The sequence below is a fragment of the Amblyomma mixtum genome, chromosome 1, assembly GCF_055824585.1.
Source record: "Amblyomma mixtum isolate Tamu chromosome 1, ASM5582458v1, whole genome shotgun sequence".
In the NCBI taxonomy this organism is placed as follows: Eukaryota; Metazoa; Arthropoda; class Arachnida; order Ixodida; family Ixodidae; genus Amblyomma; species Amblyomma mixtum.
Genome location: NC_143012.1, coordinates 279,752,924 through 279,774,810, shown reverse-complemented (window position 1 = coordinate 279,774,810; position 21,887 = coordinate 279,752,924). Strand labels below are relative to the sequence as shown.

The following is a 21,887-nucleotide window of genomic DNA, read 5'->3' as shown; positions in this document are numbered from 1 at the left end:
AATGACTTTGGACGGGCGCTACAAATTACATGCGAAAAACTTTTTTTTTTTCTTGGCAAGTGTCGTCCATCCTTCCGCCCATCAGTCGCCAACAAAAGCACGCGGTCAACCACGATCATGACGCCGGCTTGTAGCATCGTTCACTGCAAAAGGCGTTTGCTGCTGTCGTGCGTTCCAATGATTGAGTGGCAGTATAGACAGCATCCGCCCCAATCGCCCATGGCACGATAAGGCGAACGAACGTACTGAAAACGAGGCTTGCACAACAAGCGCTGGCACTCTACCATGTTCGCTTCCTCCCTTGCTAGAGCTAACCTCAAAAGGTAAACACACCGTGATGCTATCGCTACGCAGCATCTTGGCGTACTGTCAAGAAATGCATTGTGGTGACGGTGGGAAATGAAGGGAAGTGTTCACGACTGTCACTTTTTTTTTTTTTTTGATTCTTAGGCAAAAATCAGGGAGGGGGGTTCATTATGCGAGTGGGTTCGTTAGGCGAGTAAATACAGTACATATACATAATGCAAATGGTTCTTGCCAGTTTTTTCGAGGCCATTCATAATTCGAACATCTTATAATTCAAACTTTTTTCCAGGTTCCGTGAAGTCCGAATTAACGAGCTTTTACTGCAGGTATCTGTACCATCGCCACAGGAAAATATTAGCTGAATTGCAAATATCCCAGGTTGTGGCTGTGCTGAAATCACCATTTTTACAATAACGGATAGACTTGCACAGTGAGCACATCAGTTATTTTGGTTGTCAAAACTGAAGTTTTTGCTAACATACCGCAAAAACCAGCGCATGATACAAGGAGTAATTTGGGTATAGCAAAAAAAAAAAAAGTTTGCCTGTAAGAAAAGCTGGCAGAGGATGGCAGAAGAGGTCTGTCTCGGCCGTTGGCAACAGAACTGCAGGCTCTCCCTGCCTCATCCAGTCCATGTAGCAATGCTTGACCAGGTGAGGAGGCTTTTGCAGCCACAATTACTTTCTTTAACTGATTTGCTACCACGCCACAGGTAACTGGTCATATATGCCTCATGTTTTGAACCTGCCGCCAAAAATACAAGTCTGCGATCCTGGACAAGCTGTACCATTTGGTTTGCTTTTATAACACTCTCTTTGGTTTTTTTTTTTTCATGCTAAAAAGCAATGTGAAAAATGAAACTTAGGGGGGAAAAAAAAGAAGAAGAAGAAGCCCTCAAAGGCGAAAGGCTACACAGAGTACTTCAGTCTGTTCTGATCGCATCTTTTTTTTAACAGCATCAGTGGCGAGTTGGACAATGAATGATACAGAACGATAGGGTTTCAGTCCCGATATAGAGAATTCGATCTCAGATGCCTGTGGCGTGCTCACACGTTTCGTTTTGATGTTCACATTGCATTTTATGTAATGCGCTTGATTTGTAAATAATGAGAGTGGCTATATTTAGTGCTTTAGGGTGTTCGCAATATAGTACAAGGTACTTTACCAGATGTGGCAGCAAAATTTCGATTATGATGATGTCAAGGAATTGGCCACGGCTCCTTTCCACCCATAAAACTCATTCCCTACCCAACCGGAAGGGGGGTGGGGACATGGAGAAAAGAAGGAATTGCCAGCTCTGCTATAAAAACATGAACAGAACACAGAATAAGGGTAATGTGCGAAATATTCCAGATCTATCTCCACTTCACATTCTCATGTGATTGCCTATTAAAACAGCAGTCACATTCCCTAGCCTGAAAGGCCATGGAAAGTGCGGTGTATTATGTACACAGCTGCTTACCCCCGTTTACACCCACTTGCCAAGTAGAAGGCGCAAGAATTCACAAACCAAACAAGACCAAGATGGCAGTGGCACAGGAACAGAGCTCGCATGAAAATGGGGTGCTTTCGGTGCTTGCTCGCGGCTTGTCATACATTTCATCTGAAGTAGTTTCGCGATGAATTAGGCCCTGATACTTACAGAAAACATAGTTTATAACACATACTGCTGAAATAAGTACTTTCCCAAAAAATCGGCTTTTTCGTGGATTTCTCGCCCACGACTAGCGACGCTGATGACAGCATTGGCTTTTCTGTGACACAAGACAGGGCCTTCATGTCACATTAAAATGATGGTCTTAAGAGAAGCAAGGGGTGTTCCACAAATCGGCCACTGCAGTCGCACTCACCCATCAACGTAGGCGCACACCTCCTCAATGAGCAGGGCACGCTCCGAGCGTGACGCGTGCGTGACGCACTTCTCCACCACGTTGCTGGCAAACTTGTGCTGGGAGAGGGGCAGCACCCGGCCGCGGACGGCGGCCACAATGCGGCCCTTGTCGTCGGGGCGGCCGTGCTCGAGCACGTGCTGCACCACGTAGTTGCCGTACTGGTCCTGCACCAGCTGCTCTGTGTGCTGGTGCAGCTCCTCCAGCACAGGGCCCGTCTGCTCCCCCGTGCAGTGCTCCAAGATGCGCTGGATCACCCGGCACCCATACGGGTGCGTCGACAGGGCAAACACCTGCACAACATGCCACCACAGTCCACCACCTGTGGTCTCCACCGAGCTTCACACCACTGAAACTGATTTTTACGAGACAAAGGTACACTATGACGTCCTTAATTCAAACTGCACGTGGCAACCAAAACAGGCCGAATTAATGAAACCGAACAGAAAATGCAGTGTATTCAAAGTGCGAAGCGGTCCGGTCGCAATATCCGCATTTTATTGGTATAAAAATTCGTGATGCAGAATTCAGTGAAACCGCCTATGAGCATAGTTGCAAGGCTACTCCATTTCATACGTAAGTATGGAAGTACTCCATTTCATACATCAGGTGCAACACTATGAAAGGTATGGAAGTAGTCCGCATGAAAAAATGAAGGGAAGCATGTTCAAAGCACAAGAATGACAGCGTGCTGTCACCAATAAGAACGCTTTCAATCAAGCTCATGACAAAACGTATCGTGTATGAGCCTGCAGGTAAACCACTGATTTTTTTGCTGAACACAAGGAACACACTATTTTTTGGTTGCAAATGTAGGCAGCGCAAACAAGAGCACTAGCTTTGACAGTGTTGCACCTGATGTATGTATGAAACGAAGTATAGCAGCGTGCCACTGTCCTGCTACTACGGCTTTCCAACCAAAACGGTCATACAACCTCCATGGCTTGAAAACCGATACCTGAAAGTCGCGGAGGTAGCGGGAGAGTCTACAAGCAAAAGGCACAGGATGGTCACATCCTGCATGATTTTCCATCTTTGCCAGACTATGCTAACAAGTCTTCTTACCTATCTGCATGTAAACTCAGCCTTTCCTCACATAAGGTTACCAACGGGGCACTGCTCTTTTTCTCCTGCACAACCTTCATTATTGCCACATGAATATGACGGTAATGCCACATGATTCAGGTGCATGACAAAGTTGCATGAAAGGAAGCACCCCATTTCTTCCATGATGAAACCATTCCTCACCTGTCCCTGAAAGGCATTGATCACAAACTGCAGTGCCGAAGGATCCACGCACTCAATGCACTTCTGCACCACGTGGTTGCCATTCTGGTCTTTGACGCACTTCAACACATGGCCATCCAGCTCTTTCACAACCTCCTTCTGCACAGAACAAACCAGAGACCAACATGAAAAAAACGCTTCCTCTGTCGGCAGCTTTGCCCAGGATTAATACGCTCAGGCTAATGCTTTCGCCAGTGCCAATTAGTGTTTGCAAAACGAGTACTACGTGCTGGTGTTTTTCTCATTGAGTTGAGCACTGTGCCCGGCATTCACTTCACTATGCACTGCTGAAGGGTGGTCAAGGCATGCTTGAAGCCCAGTGCCTTTAGACCGAGGGTGGCCAGAGGGCCAAGGGTAAGACCCGTCGTTTCCTGTGGCTCCCAAAGGGGGGTCTAAAAACTCTGCCTACTACATGGTGCATTGCATCCTATGCACCTCTTAGATGTGCATAATGGCAGGCACGAAATGAGTGGTCAGCCCTTGCCGCTAGGACAAATTGCATGGCCCCATAGTTTCAATTTCCGAGCTTCACTGCCAGCCCGCAGAGACGGCAGCTATCGGCTGCAAGCAGCTTTCGGACGGTCATCAGTCATACTAGGCAGGTCATCGATTGTGGGTTTGGTACTTTTGTGGCCTGTTCTATGCCTGCATGAGTCTAATTCGTCGGCGGTATTAATTTGGCACTGCATGCACAAGGGGTCGCCGCCACGGCGGCAATTCCTACGCATGGCGGCGGCGATGCTTCCGCTTGCCACTTCGCTCTAAGCGGGTCAAGCTCTTCGTGCGCTTCGAGTAATGCGGCTTAAAATGCATGTGCTTGGGTCGGGACCGGAAGAAATTTCGAACAAAGCGATATTTCGAGTAAAGCGATTTCGTTATAGCGAGGGATTACTGTATTCGCACACACCTACAACATGATGAAACACGGAACCTTGTTCATAAAAGACTTCTCATATATGAGATGAACTGCTCCCCGGAACATGTCTGTTATACAGGGATTCAACTGTACTTTTATGCATTTTTGAGAATTCCTGCACAGGAGAACACATTCATTTGACAACTTCTTGAAAAGTACGTACTTCTCAGTGTGCAAACTTATGCAAACGTATGCGGGCCACGACCTCATGAATTTGAATGTGACTGAATTCAGAAATCCATTTTTTTTTTTTTTTTAGATTTTTCAGCTCGCAAGAGTCAAGTTCTCCCTTGATTCAGATGATATGAAAAACAAATGCTGTACAAGCGGGCTTGACGGTGATAGCAGCGAGCCACAAGGACACTTCAACATGTACAATTAAACACCCCTGGAAACAAGCAGCGCATGTGATAGCCTTACATGGAGAGCCAGGGTCTAGGTATCTCGACGTCCACCTATCAGACTGACCAATATCTGAATACGACCAGACAGCAAAACGAGCACGGTGATATGCTTGGAATGCAGCAGCTCGTGACCTCATCCATGAAAGTGCATGACTTGTGTGATTTTTAAAATAAAAGTAGAACGAGAGAGGCAAGCCCACCTGCTGCTCAGTCGAGATGGACTCGAGAGCCTTCTGGATGACGCGGCAGCCGTACATCTGCAGGGCCAGGGGTAGCACATGCCCCTTGACCTTCAGCGCCAGCGCCTGCTTCTGCTCGGGTGTGCCAAACTCAAAGAACTTCTGGATCACATAGTTGCCAAACACGTCCGTCATCAGGTTGTACGCAGCTCCCAGTATCTCGGAGAACACCAGCTGCTTCTCAGCTAGCGTCGCTCTTTCAAGCTTCTGCTGGATAAACCTGCGAAAACGACAGCGAAGAAGCTTGTAGTGCTGGCACCGTCAGATAGCTTCCCAGTACACCTAGAGCTGTGATCCAGGGGCACCATTCTTGCTTCAAATGTACAGGAAGACATGCACAGTAAATGCTGCTTTCTTCAAACACATTAGCGCCCAGCGTACTTTTAAAAGTACACTTAATTTTTTTATAATTTCACCACCAAAGACTGCAATTTTCTTTTCAAGTAGGGCATGCTTTTGTCTACAGGGGATTGGCCAACCACCCTTAACTAATTTGGCGCACTTCCTCTGCTCAGTATGTTAGCTTTCCGTGGTGAAACATCAGGATGTTTGTTTCCCACGAAGTACACCGGTAGTTGCTTGCTTACAATTTTCTCACGGCCGCATTCATGTACATATTACGCTAATTTCAAGTGTAGAGCAGCACGAAAGACGAAAGTAAACAACGGATGCTTTGAATGTCCCGCACCTTTGGCATTTTTTGCTCTGTGATGATTTATATACTGCTGTACTTTCTATAGTACACTGGGTCTTCCTGTGTGCAGAACAGCGCCTATTTATTCCAGTTCATAGATCTTATAGTTACTTCCAATTTTTCGGAAAAAATCACTTTGTCTGCTCAGCAAGGCCTCGGAGGCTGCTGTACTTGCAGCTAGCGGTCTTGAGTTTGATGATGGTATGATTTTAATTGGTTGTAATAAAGTTTGGTTATAAGAACTGAAGGTTCTGCCGAGCAGACAGTTACTGTTATGCCATTCACACCGTCTACGCAAAGTACTTGAGTTCAGAAACGAAACTTTTGGAAGCGCGTGTTGTCCTGTCGTCACCTGAGGTGATTTAAACCCTTAGTGACCATTTCATCTTTTTTTTTAATTTTTTTACCTCTCAAGACATTCTTGTAACGCTCCACTGGGAGGAATTTAGGGCTAGAGGAACCGTTCACCAAAACAGGTTTAGGAAGTGTCCACTCGGGCCAAAGAAAGTGATGAAATAGAAGCAGCCATGAAACATCGATTTTTGCTTCAGTAGTATAGCGTTACAAGATTGTCTTGAGAGGTAAACCAATTACAAAAAAAAGATGAAATGGTCACTAAGCGTTGAAATCACCTCAGGTGACGACAGGACAACACGCGCTTCCAAAAGTTTCATTTATGAACTCAAGTAGTTTCCGCAGATGGTGTGAATGGCATAAGAGTAACTGTCTGCTCTGCAGAACCTTCAGTTCTTATAACCAAACTTTATTACAACCAATTAAAATCATACCATCATCATACTCAAGACCGCTAGCGGCAAGTACAGCAGCCTCCGAGGCCTTGCTGAGCAGACAAAGTGATTTTTTCCGAAAAATTGGAAGGAACCATAAGATCTATGAACTGGAATAAATAGGCGCCGTTCTGCACGCAGGAAGACCCAGTGTACTATAGAAAGTACAGCAGTATATAAATCATCACAGAGCAAAAAACGCCAAAGGTGCGGGACATTCAAAGTATTAGTTGTTTACTTTTGTCTTTCGTGCTGCTCTATACTTGAAACTAGCGTAATATGTACATAAATGCGGCCATGAGAAAATTATAAGCAAGCAACTACCGGTGCAGTTCGTGGGAAACAAACATCCTGAAGTTTCACCGCGGAAAGCTGACATACTGAGCAGAGGAAGTGCGCCAAATTAGTTAAGGGTGGTTGGCCAATCCCCTGTGGACAAAAGCATGCCCTACTTGAAAAGAAAATTCCAGTCTTTGGTGGTGAAACTATAAAAAAATTAACTGTACTTTTAAAAGTACGCTGGGCGCTAATGGGTTAAGCGGAAGACCCTCCCGAAAGGAAGGCTCCCCCCTGGTATGCACGTGCGCGTCCAAGAAAAGGGGTGGATGACCGCGGACCTTATGGTGGACTGGGTGAAGACTGTGTGGGGGCGGCGACCGGGAGCGCTTCTTTTTCCGTCGCTCCTCGTGGTAGATAGCTTTCGGGGCCATCTTCAAGAGTCGGTTCGGGCGAAATTGAGGGAACTGCGCACAGACCTGGCTGTCATACCCGGCGGCCTCACACCAATGCTACAGCCTCTTGATGTATCTTTGAACAAGCCATTTAAAGATAACGTCCGGAGACCGTCCTTGGAGCTGCTGTGCAGCTGGGTATCAGAGGCATGGGCGATGATTGATGTAGACATGGTGGCCAGAAGTTTCAAAAAAACAGGAATTTCGAACGCCTTGGATGCGACTGAGGACCACCAGGTGTGGGACGACGAAGAAGCATCGGAAGATGAAGAAACCGATGCCGCAGAAGCCAACGATTCCAGTGTCGACACGGACTCTGATCAAGAGTAGAATTGCCTGATAGACGTACGCAACGCGAGTAGTGACGGGAGGTTGCGCGCGGCAAATAAAGTGCTTTAGCAGCTTGATCTTACGTTCACCTTGTACTTTCATAACGAAGGTAAGTTCCGCTTGAAAGTAAGTTTTCGTTATATTTACAATAGCGGACCTGACAATCCCGATCTCGCACCCATTCATCTTTTCATTTAACACTCCGAAACACTTGCTTGAAAATTTTCCCCGCATAATTATCGCACCCCCAAACTTCGCGTTGATTTTCAGGGAAAAAAAGTGCGAGGATTACGCGAGTAAATACGGTACTCATGTAACTTAAGACCTAGTGGGAACAGCTCCATGAAACTTGGTAGTTCTTTAAATGCGTGTGCTACAAGCTTACCCAGATATCTCAATAAATAAAAAAGTTGATGCTCAAGGGTAGCCTATATTGCAACCTCGAAATTGCATTTTTAAGCTGCAGGTGACAGGGAAAATGCGACTGAGGCAAACATGCCTCGCGGCCAACCGTGGAACTGCATACGATTTCAGCATTTCATTGATAACTGACAAGTGTCGCCTCCGCTACCGGTTTAGCAGCTTGGTGAACTAACTGCGAGACATTTCCCAGGGCAACGGGGGACAAACCTATGGAGAGAACACAAGAAAAGACACACCCCCTTTAAGCTCCCAATCCCCCTCCTCACCAGATAGTGGTAGCTGCGAACGCCTTATCAATGCTACTGCACACCCAGAGCAGGGACACTCTTCGTCACTGGCTGTGTTTCATGTGCTATTGCGCCACTACACAGGGTTTATTTTGTTATAACTAAGTGCCTGGTTTGTGTAAGAAAGTCTCCTTTGCAAAATAGCGCTAGGGAGAAGGCTAAAATGTTCAGAATTGATGACCAATAAGACTAATTTTAGGTACTTCGTTTATCGTAACAAAATTCAACGAAAACTGCTCTGCTTTTCAGACTTCCGTTACCAAGGGCTAACTGTACTCTTCTGCAGCAAAACGACAGAAGAAAACTTCGCAGCATATGTGGAGCCAAGGTGCATTGGAAGTCATGTGAACTGCTCTCAAGAACACTTGTGAAAGTCTATTACTGGGCGGACACATCGATAGAAGCACATTTGTAAAAAATGAAGACATGGAAACCTGCTTATAAGAGACCTTTCACGTAAGAGACAAAAACTGCTCTCTGGTACGTATCTACTGTAAAGGGATCCAACTGCATTTGCCCTACTACACTCTGCCACAGAAATGCTGGTGCAAGAAGGCACCACAAGGCACAGCAAGCTCTGCTTTCGTAAGAGCCATACCTGGAGCCATGCTGATCTTGGGAGAACTCAACTATGTGGTTGGCCAGATCCCTGAGCTGGAGGTTGGGGTAGCGGTTATTTCGGAAGTCCTCTAAGAGTCGGCTGCGACCAGGGGGCTTCTCCAGGCTCGAGCTGGTGAGGGGGAAGAAGAAAAAAACACACACAAAACAATGCAGTTGTACAGATAGCATAGCCCGGCCATGTCAGCACTGTGTAGGCACTCTTAGCATCTCCAAGAACCGTGTGGGGTAAAATCGTTATGGTCCAAGCCAGCTAGGCAACGAATGAGAATGAATTCTTCTGTTCAAAGTGTTTAAAAAAAAAAAAACGAAGGCATAATGATGCCTTCAAAATCTTGAAAATAAGTACACTTTTAGGGGGGATACACTGGTCTCAAAACCATTTTCTTTGCTTTCCAATCTATAAGCATGCACAGTTTTATTAACTATGCATGCTTGTGCAGCTTTTTGCTAGTTGAGAATTCTCCATTATTAGAAAATTTCCAAATATTCGGCAGCGATCGAATACTGCACTGACTTTTATAAATCTGACTATGGCAAAACCACATAATCTGGGCAAGTTATCCTAACACATAGAGAAACAGTACAAAGACCTTTTTGTTTCTTTCATCACTGTTTAATTAATGCATGGTCTGAACAAATTGGAACGCTACTAGTATTGGGCCTCTCCAGTCTTCAGGCAAAATCAGTAGTGCAGCAGCTGCACTGGGCATGAAACAATGTCCTGCTACAGGTGGAATTCGAAAACCTTGACAAAATAAACTTGCTTGTGAATTTTCCGTGGTGCAAGACAAGTAAAGGGCACGTATTACCAGTTAAGGACTAACTGCAATCACAGCGTCATCGTGAGATGATCCTTGCATGCCACAACTTCAACTCTGAGGAGGTCGCACTGCAAAGGCACTTGTCTCGGGCACTACCCTTGAGATCATGAAATTCGTTCAACGGAAATTGCCTTGTTGGAAGACAGAAACCAGTCGCTACTCGATCGGCGAGTTCTAGTGCTACTAAATATGCCAAAACCTTAAAAAGGTGTGAGGTAGCACAAAGTGAAGCACTCACTTCCTCTGGAGTGTGCGGCCGGGCACCATAGCATTAGAAGAACCCAGGACACTGCTAAGGGGCCCGTTCCGCACCAGGTACTTGGCCTCAGCCCCAGGAGCAGCCGACATCATCCGGCTCCCAAATGTGCCTGCACCATGCGTCACAAGATGATGGCACAAGTGAAGAAGCCCTGCTTCAATGCCCGCCAACCACTATTACAAATGCTGCAATCAACCACCACTGGGGGCAGGTCAAACAGGCACAATGAACGACACACATCAAAGTTAAACATGTGCAATGTCAAGAAAGGACACAATGCACTAAAGATAATGACTCTGCCAGATGCAGCTGCTGTTTGACACTCCATTTGGGGAAAGGGTTGGGAAAGCGGGGGTACTGCACAAACCCTGAACAAGAACTTAATTCTAAGGCAATTCCCATCAGTGTGCTTTGTTTTCAAGGCTTAGACCCGTCAAACAATTTTATACACTGCCAGTGTTGCTTCTAGAATGAAGCACATTAAGTTGAGCTCCAAGAGCATAAAAAGATCTGTTGTAAAGAAAGATGAATTAAGGCGAGGCGTGGGGATCGGAGGTGAAATCTTCATTTTTAGGCATCGAGCAGTAAAATTTGGATGCTGTTTTGAGAACTACACTAAATGATTAAATACAAAATTTCACTGACATATCTTCAGTATTCTCGACATATTAAATTATGTGCTTGATTGCTACACCAAACGTGCAAAAAGCCTGACATGACAACAAAACATAGTGGAGAACTGCAGCCCCTCTTAAATTTTAACCAAAGAAATGGCTCAGCCAATCCAAAACATTTGTGAAATGTGCCACAGCCCTCTGCCAAATTTCACTGAAGGGGTGGATGCGTCTACATTGGAGAGAAAAGCCGCTATGTTAATGACTACACAAGGGAGCATGCGCCATCAATAAAAAATTAAGGAGCGCACCTGCCCGCTCACTGCATTGAATGCAGAGGTTGCAAGCTACGACTTATGATTCTCAAACAGGAGCACATATCAGGATTCTCAAGTAGGAGCACAAGCAGGAGCACAAATGCACGAGAGCTGTTGCAGGCATACACGAAGAGAATTGGCGATGCTTGCGTCAGTGAAACGCAGGTATATCTTTGTATAATTTCGAAAGAAAATTTTTGTACTGCTTCTCGTGAAATGCGCACAAGGCTCGCCTTGCAATCCCTTTCTTCATGGCACTTTCTATAATTGCCTGCACAAGCTATTACCTTAAAGGTGCACTGAAGAGGAATCTGAACTCGTCTTTTTGCCGCGGAAACTCAATCTACACGTTCCAAGCATTCTTAGAAACTGCGGCTTATTGTCATGTGTGGCCGATTTCCCTAATTAAATCGAATTAACGTCCAGCTCCCGCCTTTTTTTTCGAATTCTGCCTCGTACGGTGGACGGAGTCGACCGACGCGGGGAGTGCCTTTCACCCAGTCCCGTGGCGGCTTGCCGCTCTGCCATCGGCGGAGTAATACGTAGTAGTCCGTAGAAGCAAATAGACCGCGCATATTTTTATTTCTGCGGGCTTATTTTGCGGTTATGTTATCTGCAAATGAAATTATTTATTCACAGAAACCTAACAAACAAAATGAAGCGAAAGCAAAGCCTCCACGGAGCTGGCTGAAAGGCACTCCACGCGTTGGTCGACTCCGCCCACTGTACGAGGCAGAATTCGAAAAAAAAAAGGCGGGAGCCGGACGTTAATTCATTTAATTAGGGAAATCGGCCACACATGGCAATAAGTCGCAGTTTCTAAGAATGCTAGGAACGTGTAGATTGAGTTCCCGCGGCAAAAAGACGAGTTCAGATTCCTCTTCAGTGTACCTTTAAATAAAACCAGTTTAGAGTTTGCACTCATACTGTCAAGCTCATCTCCTTGTTGTGTTTTCCATTTTGTTTTTAATATAAATTAGGCACGGGGCAAGAATCAAGCAGTCCTCACCTAAACTGAGGTTGGAGGAGGACCCGTTGAGGGAGGGTGGAGGGGGTGTCAGGCTCTGGGGCAGCATGCCCACGGGCCCTGGGGACGCAGCCACTGTGCCCAGTGCCCCGTAGAACTGGCTCCCCTTAGCGCCCAGGGGTCCACCCGCTGCAGCTGACGCAGCTGCAGAGTAGGCCGACTCGAGGGCCGCAAAGGGCCCACTGCCCCGACCACCGCTCAGCATGGTTGCCCCACCATCACGCCGCTCCAGCGAGTCTCTCCTCGGGGACTCCGTGCTTCCACCCAGGCCTGTGCACATCCAGAAGAGGTTTGTTGGTAGCTCATGAGGAGGAGAAAAAACAAGTGCAGTACACAAGGACGAGAGCAGAGCAGTGGAGAGTGCACACATGGATTTTAAGAGTGAAACATCTGCAAAAATATCGATTTTTAAGTTGAGGTTGTTTTCCACCGACAAGTGATGGGAGCAAAGGACTCGAAGAAGATTTTATGAGAAACTGTCCAATAAACACGCCACCACAGCGCAGGAAGTCTAGAGGATGCACAAAATGCGCTTGTTTTCTACGTCTAAGGCAGTGAACCAGCTGGAAGAAGCAAGATGAAAAACTGCCCCCCCCCCCCCCCTCTACTCCACCAGTAATATGCTCTTCTCTGCTTAAGGGGAGACGCGGGTCTTGAAATGATAAAAATATGAAAATTTCAATTTTACAAAAATGGCACAATCAGGCTCAATAAACTCTGAAGTTCCTGCCTAATAAGTTCAAAGATCTAAATTTGACCCCAAACAACTTAAGTATCCTGCCTATGAAAAACGGAAATGGCAATTTCGAAGCAGCAGGACCTCTAGTCCGCCACTTCCCATGACCACGACCCCTGATGGTCACCATCTTGGTTTTGCTTGAAAGCTGCGCCCCCTTCCCCGCTACCTGGCATTACTCGCTACTGTCAGATATTTTTAGAATGTCCGCATTGCACTGCTTTTGAGGCCTCTACAACGGCTTTCAAATAGCTGGCGCACGCACTTCAAATGCTATTTTCACTGCTTCGTGTTTTTTGCCAACATGACTAACCTTGCGAAAGTTTTGTGTTATGTTTTTATGGTGCAATTTCAATTAATCTTATACAGTTGAATTCAGAAAGCACTAAACTGAGGAGCTATGATGTTTTTGTTCGGCTGGGTCAAACATTTAAAGCCCCACTATACTTCATAATTAGGATGCTTGGACAAAATTAAACATTTTTATGTGATGTACTTCGACAATAATATAATTAGCATAGCTCCATACGGCAGGTCTTAGGCTACAATACTATTTCAATCGAAAACAAAAAAAAAGTATGGAAAAAGGGTCTTATCGACCCGAAAAAAATTCATTAGGCCTTAGTTATTTTCCTGTAAAATGGTAACTAACTAGATAAACTGAAACTAATTAATTTTTGAAAACAGAAAGAAGAAACACATACACACACCTAATTTCAATGCAATATATAATATTAAAAATGTTAATATAAAAACCCGTGTCTTCTTAAATAAGTAGCTAACATTGCTTGCAAGAAAAACATGGCAAGCACTGAAATTCGACATATTTCAAGCCAGTTTTTCTCGGCTAAGTAAATTTTTTTTTTTTTTTGCAGTTCACCAAATTTCTGGACAGTTCAATTATTCGGACTATTTTTCAGGTCCCGTTGTGTCATAAAAATCGATCGGCCACTCTACATCCCACACAAAAAAAGCATGCTCCCAGATTCCATTATCGTGATTTCCGTAACAAAAAGACAGGTCCAAAACTCTCTCTTTATACGGTTGACATTGACAGGTCCAACCATCCGTTCAAATAAACTGGCATTTCGAACTGAGTCTGACATAATGAGAATGCAGATGCGCCCAAAGGCCATGAAACCAACTTGAATGAGTGCCCTGAGGAGTGCCTCCTCACCTATGCCGACGGGACCAGCTGGCGAAGTTCCGATGGGGCCCAGGGAGGAAGATCCGCCGTAGCCTACACCCAGTCCAGAAGCAAATCCCCCCGAAAAGGCCGACGCACCGGCTGCACCCGGGTTGTAGCCCCCTGAGCCAGCAGCCCCAAACGGATGGCTCGATCCGCCCGTGGCTGCTGAGAAAAGGCCCGACCCCTGGGGGCCCTGGGGCGGGCCGCTGCCAGCAGTGGCCCCTGCACTGCCAGAGCCCAGCAGGCGGAGGCTGCCACCGTTCAGGGACCCTGCGCCACATCAACAAGGTTCCTCCACTTCAGAATCGGGGCATCTCTTCTGATTGCAGTTTTCAACGGTTGGCACATCAGGCACCTTCTGTGCGTCACTGTGCCGCAGAATCATGCCGCATTGCCAAATGTGCCCCCAATTTTGCCATTGCTGGAGATTACTGGAAAATGACCGGCAGTATAAAAAAGAGGGTAAACAGCATGCAATTTATACTTTTCGCAGCCGCACACGGTGAGCGGCCACGCAGATCTCCCCAAGCCAGTCTTACATGCTGGTGGTCTGGAGCAGCAGGGAGCGCAAATATGTGAGTAATAGGCTTTACACACACGCACACACGCACACACACACACAGATAGTAAACTAGGGGTGCACAAAATTAGGCGAGTAAATATGGTACACCAAAAGATCGTTAGTTCATACTTCAAGAGTTCAAGAGAACGGAAAAAAACAAGTCCAATTACTCGAAAGTGCGAATTATAAGTGGTCCCAGAAAAACTAACAAGAACTGCTTGCATCGCGGTGAGTTTATTTTGTGGTCAAATTGGAAAATGGTTGCTTTGAGAACAGTGCAAAATGATTAATTTTAGGGTGGAGCTCCATTGTTACTGCGTCGCACACCTCAATTGCGGCAGCGGTGCGTGTGAAGAGACTTCAAAGCACAAACTGCAAATGACATGCGACGAGCGCGCAGTTTCAGCACACTGGAAGGATAGAAGAAACACGTGAACAAAAATGCTCACAAGAAAAAAATGGAAACAGAAAAGGCTAGCAGATGTGCCAATCAGCACCCAAAACAGCGTGCAGCTGTACTGAGTTGGCTCGCTGATGCCGATGGCATGAAGCTCAGAAAAGCGAAAAGGAAGCCCCAACAATCTACCGTATTTACTCGCATAATAGGCGCACTTTTTTTCCTGAAAATCCGGCTCAAAGTTCGGGGTGCGCCTATTACGCGGGGTAAAATTTCCGGAAATTTTTCGACTCGCAAAATTGAACACACCGCATAAACGCACTCGTGTACGGGCCGCACCCCGTTTTCGCGAAGAAAATGTTAAAAAAAAAAAGATTCGTGTAAGGGCCGCACCGAAACTTTCCACGACACACGCGGGAATAGCCTTTGGAATGCACGCGCCGAGGCCTCCGCGATCGGCTCCGGCTGCGCGCAACTGGCGCTTGATCGCGGAGGCCACACACGTGCACAGGAGCTTCCAGACGCCGCCCACGGAGAGCGCCCAAGGCCAAGCTCATCATCATCATCATCGTTTTCCTCCGCCACGAGCTTTCGCTATCTCTATCGCCATCAGCATCTCCAGCTCGTTTTTTTTTTATTGTTGTTGCTGTTGCTGTCAAGTGCCGGGATTTGCGGTAGCGCGATAGTTATCGTGGTTTATGGCTTTGCCGCGGAGTGTTGCTGTTTTAGCTCGACGGGCAAGCACCTTAACAGCTACACGGCTGGGTGTTTGCTCTCGAACACGGCAAGCGTGCGGCAGGTCGGAAAATACGACGTGGCCGAGAAGTGCGGCAGTTGCGACTGCGGCGTCCCTAAATTTTCATACGCGACTCCAAGCGCCGAGGTTTTCGTGGGCCTAAGTCGGGAACGTTTCCGGCTGGAGATGAAGCTTTCCAAACAGACGTTTAAAGTGAGCATCACTGAAAACTGAGTGCGGCTGTTCTACGCGATGTCGTTGTACGTGCTGTGGGTCCGCAGCAGCTGCGACGGCAGCAGCACTAGTAGGGACTAGTAGTCAGTTCAGCAAAAACTTTGTTAAAATAAAGATTGGGAAGCGGGGGGTGGCGAGGCGTCGCCTTGCAATCGTGTAAATACAGTATTGATCACAGTGCCAAGTTCGGGGTGCGCCTATTATGCGCGGAAATAAAAAAATCTGATTTTTCGCGCCCTAACTAGGGGTGCGCCTATTATGCGAGTGCGCCTATTACGCGAGTAAATACGGTACATATGGCAGACCATGTTCGAGCGCTTTATACGCCAAATGCTATGGTGGCATGAGGCGCTCAAACTGCTCGATATTTACTTTGGCAGACCTCAGGAATGGTAGCAGCAACAATCATACTGTACCAGCTGTATATCTGCCTCAGCACGTTCACAGATACGGATTATATGCAAGATCGCCAAGACAAAAAGAACCTCTCCCAATTAGGCTAATGTTTAGCACAGACTTAACAACAATCCCAAGCTGGCAGGCTCTGACTGGCACCCAGTGGTTATCTTCAGGGGTGAATTCATCTACCCACTCACCAGGTTGGCTGGGAGCGCTGGTTCCAGGGCCCCCTGGATTTACCAGCACTGGAGGCATCAGGCGGACTGCTCGTGTGTTGCCCATCATTATTGAGCCATTCTGGTCATAGTAGGGAGGCGCCAACATCTGATACTGGCCTCCTGCGAGTGAATATAGACAGATCATGAAGGTCACCCATGGTGTCTCTACCAGTGTCATGATCCAACACTACAGGTGAAACTATCCAAGCTTCAGGCAGAAAGGAGACAGCGACCCACTGACCTCCAGGTGGTGCTTGTGAAAGGGGCTCGCTGCCACCCTGTGGTGTCATGGGCCTGGCCCCACTGCCCCTGAGCATCTGCTGCTGCACCTGCTGCTGCATCTGCTGCTGCATCTGTTGCTGCACCTGTTGTGGCACCTGCTGCGGAGGCCCCCCCTGGCCCCCCTGGCCCTGGAGGAGCCCTGCAGCAGGCGTAGGGAACATGCCCCAGGGAGGCATCCCGTAGTACTGGGGCATCATAGCTGGGCCTGCACACACCAGAGAAGGTGATGACGTGTGGTTAAGGGGAGAGGCTCCTCGAAACAACTTTTTTTTTATTATTTGTACCAGAGACTTCAAAATTCAGCCAACTAGACAGTTTTTTATGCAGATTTCAAATATGCAATTAGTTTTTATGTAGCTGCTACAGTTCTGAAGTTATATTATACTTTAATGACAAATTATAACGATTTTATGGGCACTTTTTTATGCCCTAAACTTTCACAAAAGGTATTGTGCTATAGCTTATTTAGCTCTTTGTAGATCACAGAGTGCCGATATCTAGTCAAAAAACGTGTTCAGTTATTGGAAGTTAGACAAAAAAAATTGACACTTCAACCATTGCTTTCTTCAGTTCCCTGAAACATAGCTTCGTTATATTGTAATTACTGACGACCGATAATGAAATTTCAAGTAGATATCGGCATTCTACATACCTTCAAGAATATGTATGCCAAATTTCGTTAGTATACACCAATTCTAAGAGTACAAAAGGCTTCCCGGAAGACATGAAAATATAAAAAAATTTCAAAATGAGAAAAACAGGTTTGAAAGTTTCAAAACATTCTATTCTTCAAAATGCGATTGTTTTCCGATGAATCTTGGTCACACCCAAGAGCAGCTTTACAGAAAGCACACACAGTTCCTAGAAGGCTCCTGCGCTGTAGCTTGGCCCTTCCCGGCTCCTACGGTTGGTCTCCTCGGTGCGAGCCCTTTTCACTGCGCTCCGACGGTGCGCCCTTGCTTCTGCGGTTTGCTTCAAGTTCATCTTCTTTATGCGCATGTAATCAGAATGGTCGCTGCGTGCAACCAACTCTTCTGGGGGAAGTACCCCAATCTCTTGAAGGACTTCTTCAAAGCCGGCATGGCCTTTGTTGTACCACAGCACGGCAATAGCCGTGGCTGTCTCCACAGATGTCCGAGAAGCAAATTTTGTTTTTGGACACAGCAGCCATATTTTACTATTGAGCGACTCCGCTGCGTTTTGCGTCTTGCCATGAAGGCACCGAGCCAGGAGCTTCTCATCAGTAAGGCGCTTGTATATAGGCATAATTGCCAAGCCCTGAGCTTTTGTCAACAAAGGGGTATGGCGTGGTGTAGGCTCCCCCAGTGCTTCAGCACGCCTATGTTTGCACCAGGAATCTGGTTCAGCAGGGCAAAATTTGTGGCTGCTGGCCCCATCACTGGAGCAACTATGAAAATAGGAGGCCCATATAGCAGTGTGCATGCTGCGCACGCTGCATTTGTTATTTGTTATGGCTATTTGATAATATGTCTGCAGTTTCTGGATGGCTGTGACAGATAGCTTTTGACCTCGTGGCAGTGGCGTTGTCATTTTTCGCAGAGCAGTGCCTAGGCGTTTTGCCACGTGGTTAGTGCACTCTTCTTTTTCGATGACAGAATCACCGTACACCTCAGCCCCACAGACAGCAGTATAGGCCTTGCTATCACCGTCGCTCAAGAAAGTTGTGAACCGCAGTGGGGTCCCATATGACAAAGTCCTCTGCCATATGCGCACTGCTGCCTCAGGTTCCATAGCATGAGATGAACAATCAGTGTTCTTTTCGCATACAGGGCGATGAAAGGCTTGCCATACCTCATCATCATCACCCATGGGCTTGTGGATACTGCAAGCAAGACAGTAATTAGAAAGGACTTCAAAGTCCAAGCAAAGGCCTGTGTCCAGGGACACAGCTGTGCCCACTCCGTTGTGGCTTTTATGGCCCCTTTTTTGCCACGTGCCGTCAAACATGACCGGCACATCGCCGCCGCCAACGGCGTCCTTTGTCACCTTTCGTGCCTGTTCCAAGTTTTGGTGAACAGCTTCCATTGCAGCACCATGGAGCTTCTTGGAAATAGCATGGAATGTCTTGTGATGCAGTGGTTTTCGAAGGCCGATGATTGCGCAAAATCGCGAAAGCTGGTCATATCCAGCACCTATAGCACGCGCTGCCAAAACAGCCTTCACGTTTACGGCGAAGCCGTCGCGCGAGCTCCCGCTGTCGTAGCGAGTGTTCGCCCCGGGGTCACCGCACTCACCGGCCGAAATGATCCGCTTCGACGTGTGCGTGAATGAAAGCACAGACTCTGGGCAGTCGGGATTTTCGCAGCGTAGCTCTAAGTACGACGAAAGCCCTTTGCGCTTCTCAGCTGCTTCTCGGACGGCGAGTTTCCGTTCGCGACAAGTAGGGCATGCCGATCCTGCCACCAGTGCCGTCAATGCGCCGATCTCGCACAACACCGTGCTAGCAGCAGGGGCACCGACCGACCTTGAGTCACTTTTGAAGAATTCCATCTTTTTCTGAGATGCACTGACGAAATCCATAGCAGCGTCGATTTCACCACTGTCGCGGTGACCGTTGTCGGCGGTAGGCCTAACCGACGCCGGAGCGTCGCGGGCGTCATTCCCGGCTGTCGTTTTTTTAACAGTCTTACGCCGTTTCCCTCGGTACTTGTGCCGAGTTCGATACTTCCGGGCGTCGGAACTGCACTTTTTCGGGCTAGTCATCACGAAAACGCGGAAAGAACACGGGAAACTGTGCGGCTTTCGAGAACACGCAGCAGCGGTGGTTCGGCTTTACTGCACAAAAGGAGCACCGCCGTCCAATGGCGGCGCCGCGCTGCATGGCGCGCAATTCAAAACACGCGACAGTCTCGTCTTCTTTCTCGTTTTTCTTTTATTCTCCGTGAACATACGAGACTGACGGCCATTGAACCTTGGAGGAAAGGGCTGACGCTGCACGCCCCGATGATTGCAAATGGCGGGCGGTGAGGCTGGATTGCGTGAGAACGATGCAAACGGCGCGGACTTTCTAAACTTTCGGTGGATTATAGAGTCACCGCCGCTCACTCAGGCGCATTTTTTGGTAACTTCTCGTGCGAATTTCGGCTTGATATTTACAGAAATAAAAGCTTATACACCAAAGATGACAATGCAGCTTAAAACGAAAAAGTGATTTTTTTTTAGAAAACCGCGACTTTTCGACCCGCGTCTCCCCTTAACCCTCATCTTCAACCACACTTACCATTTCTAACTTACACAGATGAAATTCTCTCGTCTAGTGTATTTCTGCATCCTAAAAATAAGCACACAACTGTTGCTCCATTTATCACAGATTTCAAGATTTAATTATTTTGTGACTAACTACTGTGCCCAAGTTTTTTGCAATTTCTACATCAAAGATTGGCAAAACTAAGTGTTGTGCAGTAACCAAAGATTGCAGCCAGTCACTACAGGGGGGACATGATTCTTAAAGCTATGTATTTTTTTTTTTTTTGACCAAACGGTGAAATCTGCTATTTCTTAGTCAGTTTCTTTTACTGATTTCAACTATCCAATTTTTAATAGGCCAATTAGTTACAAAAATAAATAAAATTAATGATTCATAATTTGCAGGAACAATGGAAAAACAACTGCACTACAGAGATTTATATTAACAAATGGCTAGGTACTACAGTAGAATATCGGTGATACGAACTCGGCTGATACGAATTTCGGTGTGATATGAATTCATAAAATTCCCCGGCCGAATTGCATTGCGTTCAATGGGCAAAAAATCGGATGTTCCGAACACTTTTTCTCTTCGCGACGGGTGATATGAACTTCGGTATCACGACCGTCGAGGCCCGCACACACGCACAGCGAGAAAAGCGTGCGCAGCAGAGCAACACGGATTAAGCACACACGCGCAAAAGAAAAAAAAAAACAGCGTGGTGGGGGAACCGGCTCGGGAACCCGCGGCAGCAGAGAAGTTGGCAAAGGAGCGCTTCCCTTCTCCCTCAGTCTCACTCTCCCCCCTCTCCGCCACATTTTTTTTATTTCGTTGTTGCTCCCTGCAGACGAGCCAACCAGCCCGGCGGTGTTGTACGCACAGCCCTGTTGCGGTCCTCTCCACATTTCTCCGTCGCCCCTCAGGCCCCATTCTTGCACTTTCCGGAGTCTCTGCTGCAGCGGCCAGCATGCATTTCGTTTACTCGTTTGTTGGGGCAGACAACGTGTTGACAGTGTCGTTTTGTGATCGTCGATCTCGGCAACGCGAAAGGATACTGCAATGTCATGGAAGCGGAAGGCGCTGACCCTTAAGGACAAATTGGAAATTTTAAATAAGGTGGACAAAGAGCCCAAAAAAAAGGCGCACTGCCTGCCACTGTCAAAGTTCGTTGGTCAGCGCGACCAAATAATGCAAAATGTGCAGCGCTTCGCGATAAATTCCAAAGAAGCGAAAACTGCCCACCATGTGAAGTTGGAAGAGGTTCTCCTAACGTGGTTCAGAGAGGTCACGGCGGCCGGCGTCAACATTGACGGAAAAGTGCTTCGCTAGAAGGCAGCGGACATCGCACTCAAGCTGGGCATTGATAACTTTCAGGCCTCCGGTGGGTGGATTCACCGGTTCAAGGTACGGCATAACCTTTCGTACAAGACATTATGCGGCAAAGGAACGAAAGTCGACGCCTCCGCTGTGGAAGACTGGATGGCAACCACGCTGCCGTCTTACATAGCGGGATATGAGGCACGTGATGTTTTTAATGTAGACAAAGCAGGGATGTTCTACAATCTCCAGCCCGAAAAAAGTTAGTGTTTTAAAGGCGATGCCTGCCAGGGCGGACAAAAAAGCAAACAGTGTGTAACAGTTTTGTTTTGTTACAACGCAGACGAATCAGAAAAGATGCCGCTGGCCGTCATTGGCAAGTATCAAAAGCCTCGGTGCTTTAAGGCAGCCGGCCGATTGCCCTGCGTCTACAAGGCGAACAAAAAGGCGTGGATGACGTCTTCTCTGTTCATGGAATTTGTCACGTACCTTGACCGCAAAATGTCTTGCCGAAACAAAAAAATTGTTTTGTTGCTGGACCAGTGTACCGCCCACCCGAAACAAATGACGCTACAGAGTGTTAAAGGTGCACTGAAGAGGAATCTGAACTCGTCTTTTTGCCACGGGAACTCAATCTACACGTTACTAGCATTCTT

General features: G+C 47.1%; 2 protein-coding genes across 5 annotated transcripts in view; both read right to left on the bottom strand.

Annotated features, from left to right (window-relative positions):
• The window catches only part of LOC149371881 (pumilio homolog 2-like), a 60,480-nt gene that overhangs the window by 9,053 nt on the left and 29,540 nt on the right, over window positions 1-21,887 (bottom strand). For all 4 annotated transcript variants that reach the window (XM_089566182.1, XM_089566183.1, XM_089566184.1 and 1 more), the window contains 9 exons: window positions 16,666-16,911; window positions 16,404-16,544; window positions 13,867-14,148; window positions 11,936-12,223; window positions 9,975-10,104; window positions 8,893-9,024; window positions 5,003-5,261; window positions 3,444-3,581; window positions 2,157-2,488 (listed from right to left, as the gene is read on the bottom strand). In XM_089566182.1, coding sequence (XP_089422308.1) covers window positions 2,157-2,488; window positions 3,444-3,581; window positions 5,003-5,261; window positions 8,893-9,024; window positions 9,975-10,104; window positions 11,936-12,223; window positions 13,867-14,148; window positions 16,404-16,544; window positions 16,666-16,911 — 1,948 coding nt within the window. The remainder of the gene's footprint in view (window positions 1-2,156; window positions 2,489-3,443; window positions 3,582-5,002; window positions 5,262-8,892; window positions 9,025-9,974; window positions 10,105-11,935; window positions 12,224-13,866; window positions 14,149-16,403; window positions 16,545-16,665; window positions 16,912-21,887) is intronic.
• LOC149371882 (uncharacterized) lies at window positions 16,950-21,787 on the bottom strand. Its single transcript, XM_089566186.1, has one exon. The coding sequence runs from the start codon at window positions 19,428-19,430 to the stop codon at window positions 17,568-17,570; it is 1,863 nt and encodes a 620-aa protein (XP_089422312.1). The 5' UTR covers window positions 19,431-21,787; the 3' UTR covers window positions 16,950-17,567.

What these genes read in the sequence shown, in the direction of transcription:
- LOC149371882 (XM_089566186.1), bottom strand. Translation starts at nt 19,430, where the DNA reads ATGACTAGCCCGAAAAAGTGCAGTTCCGACGCCCGGAAGTATCGAACT.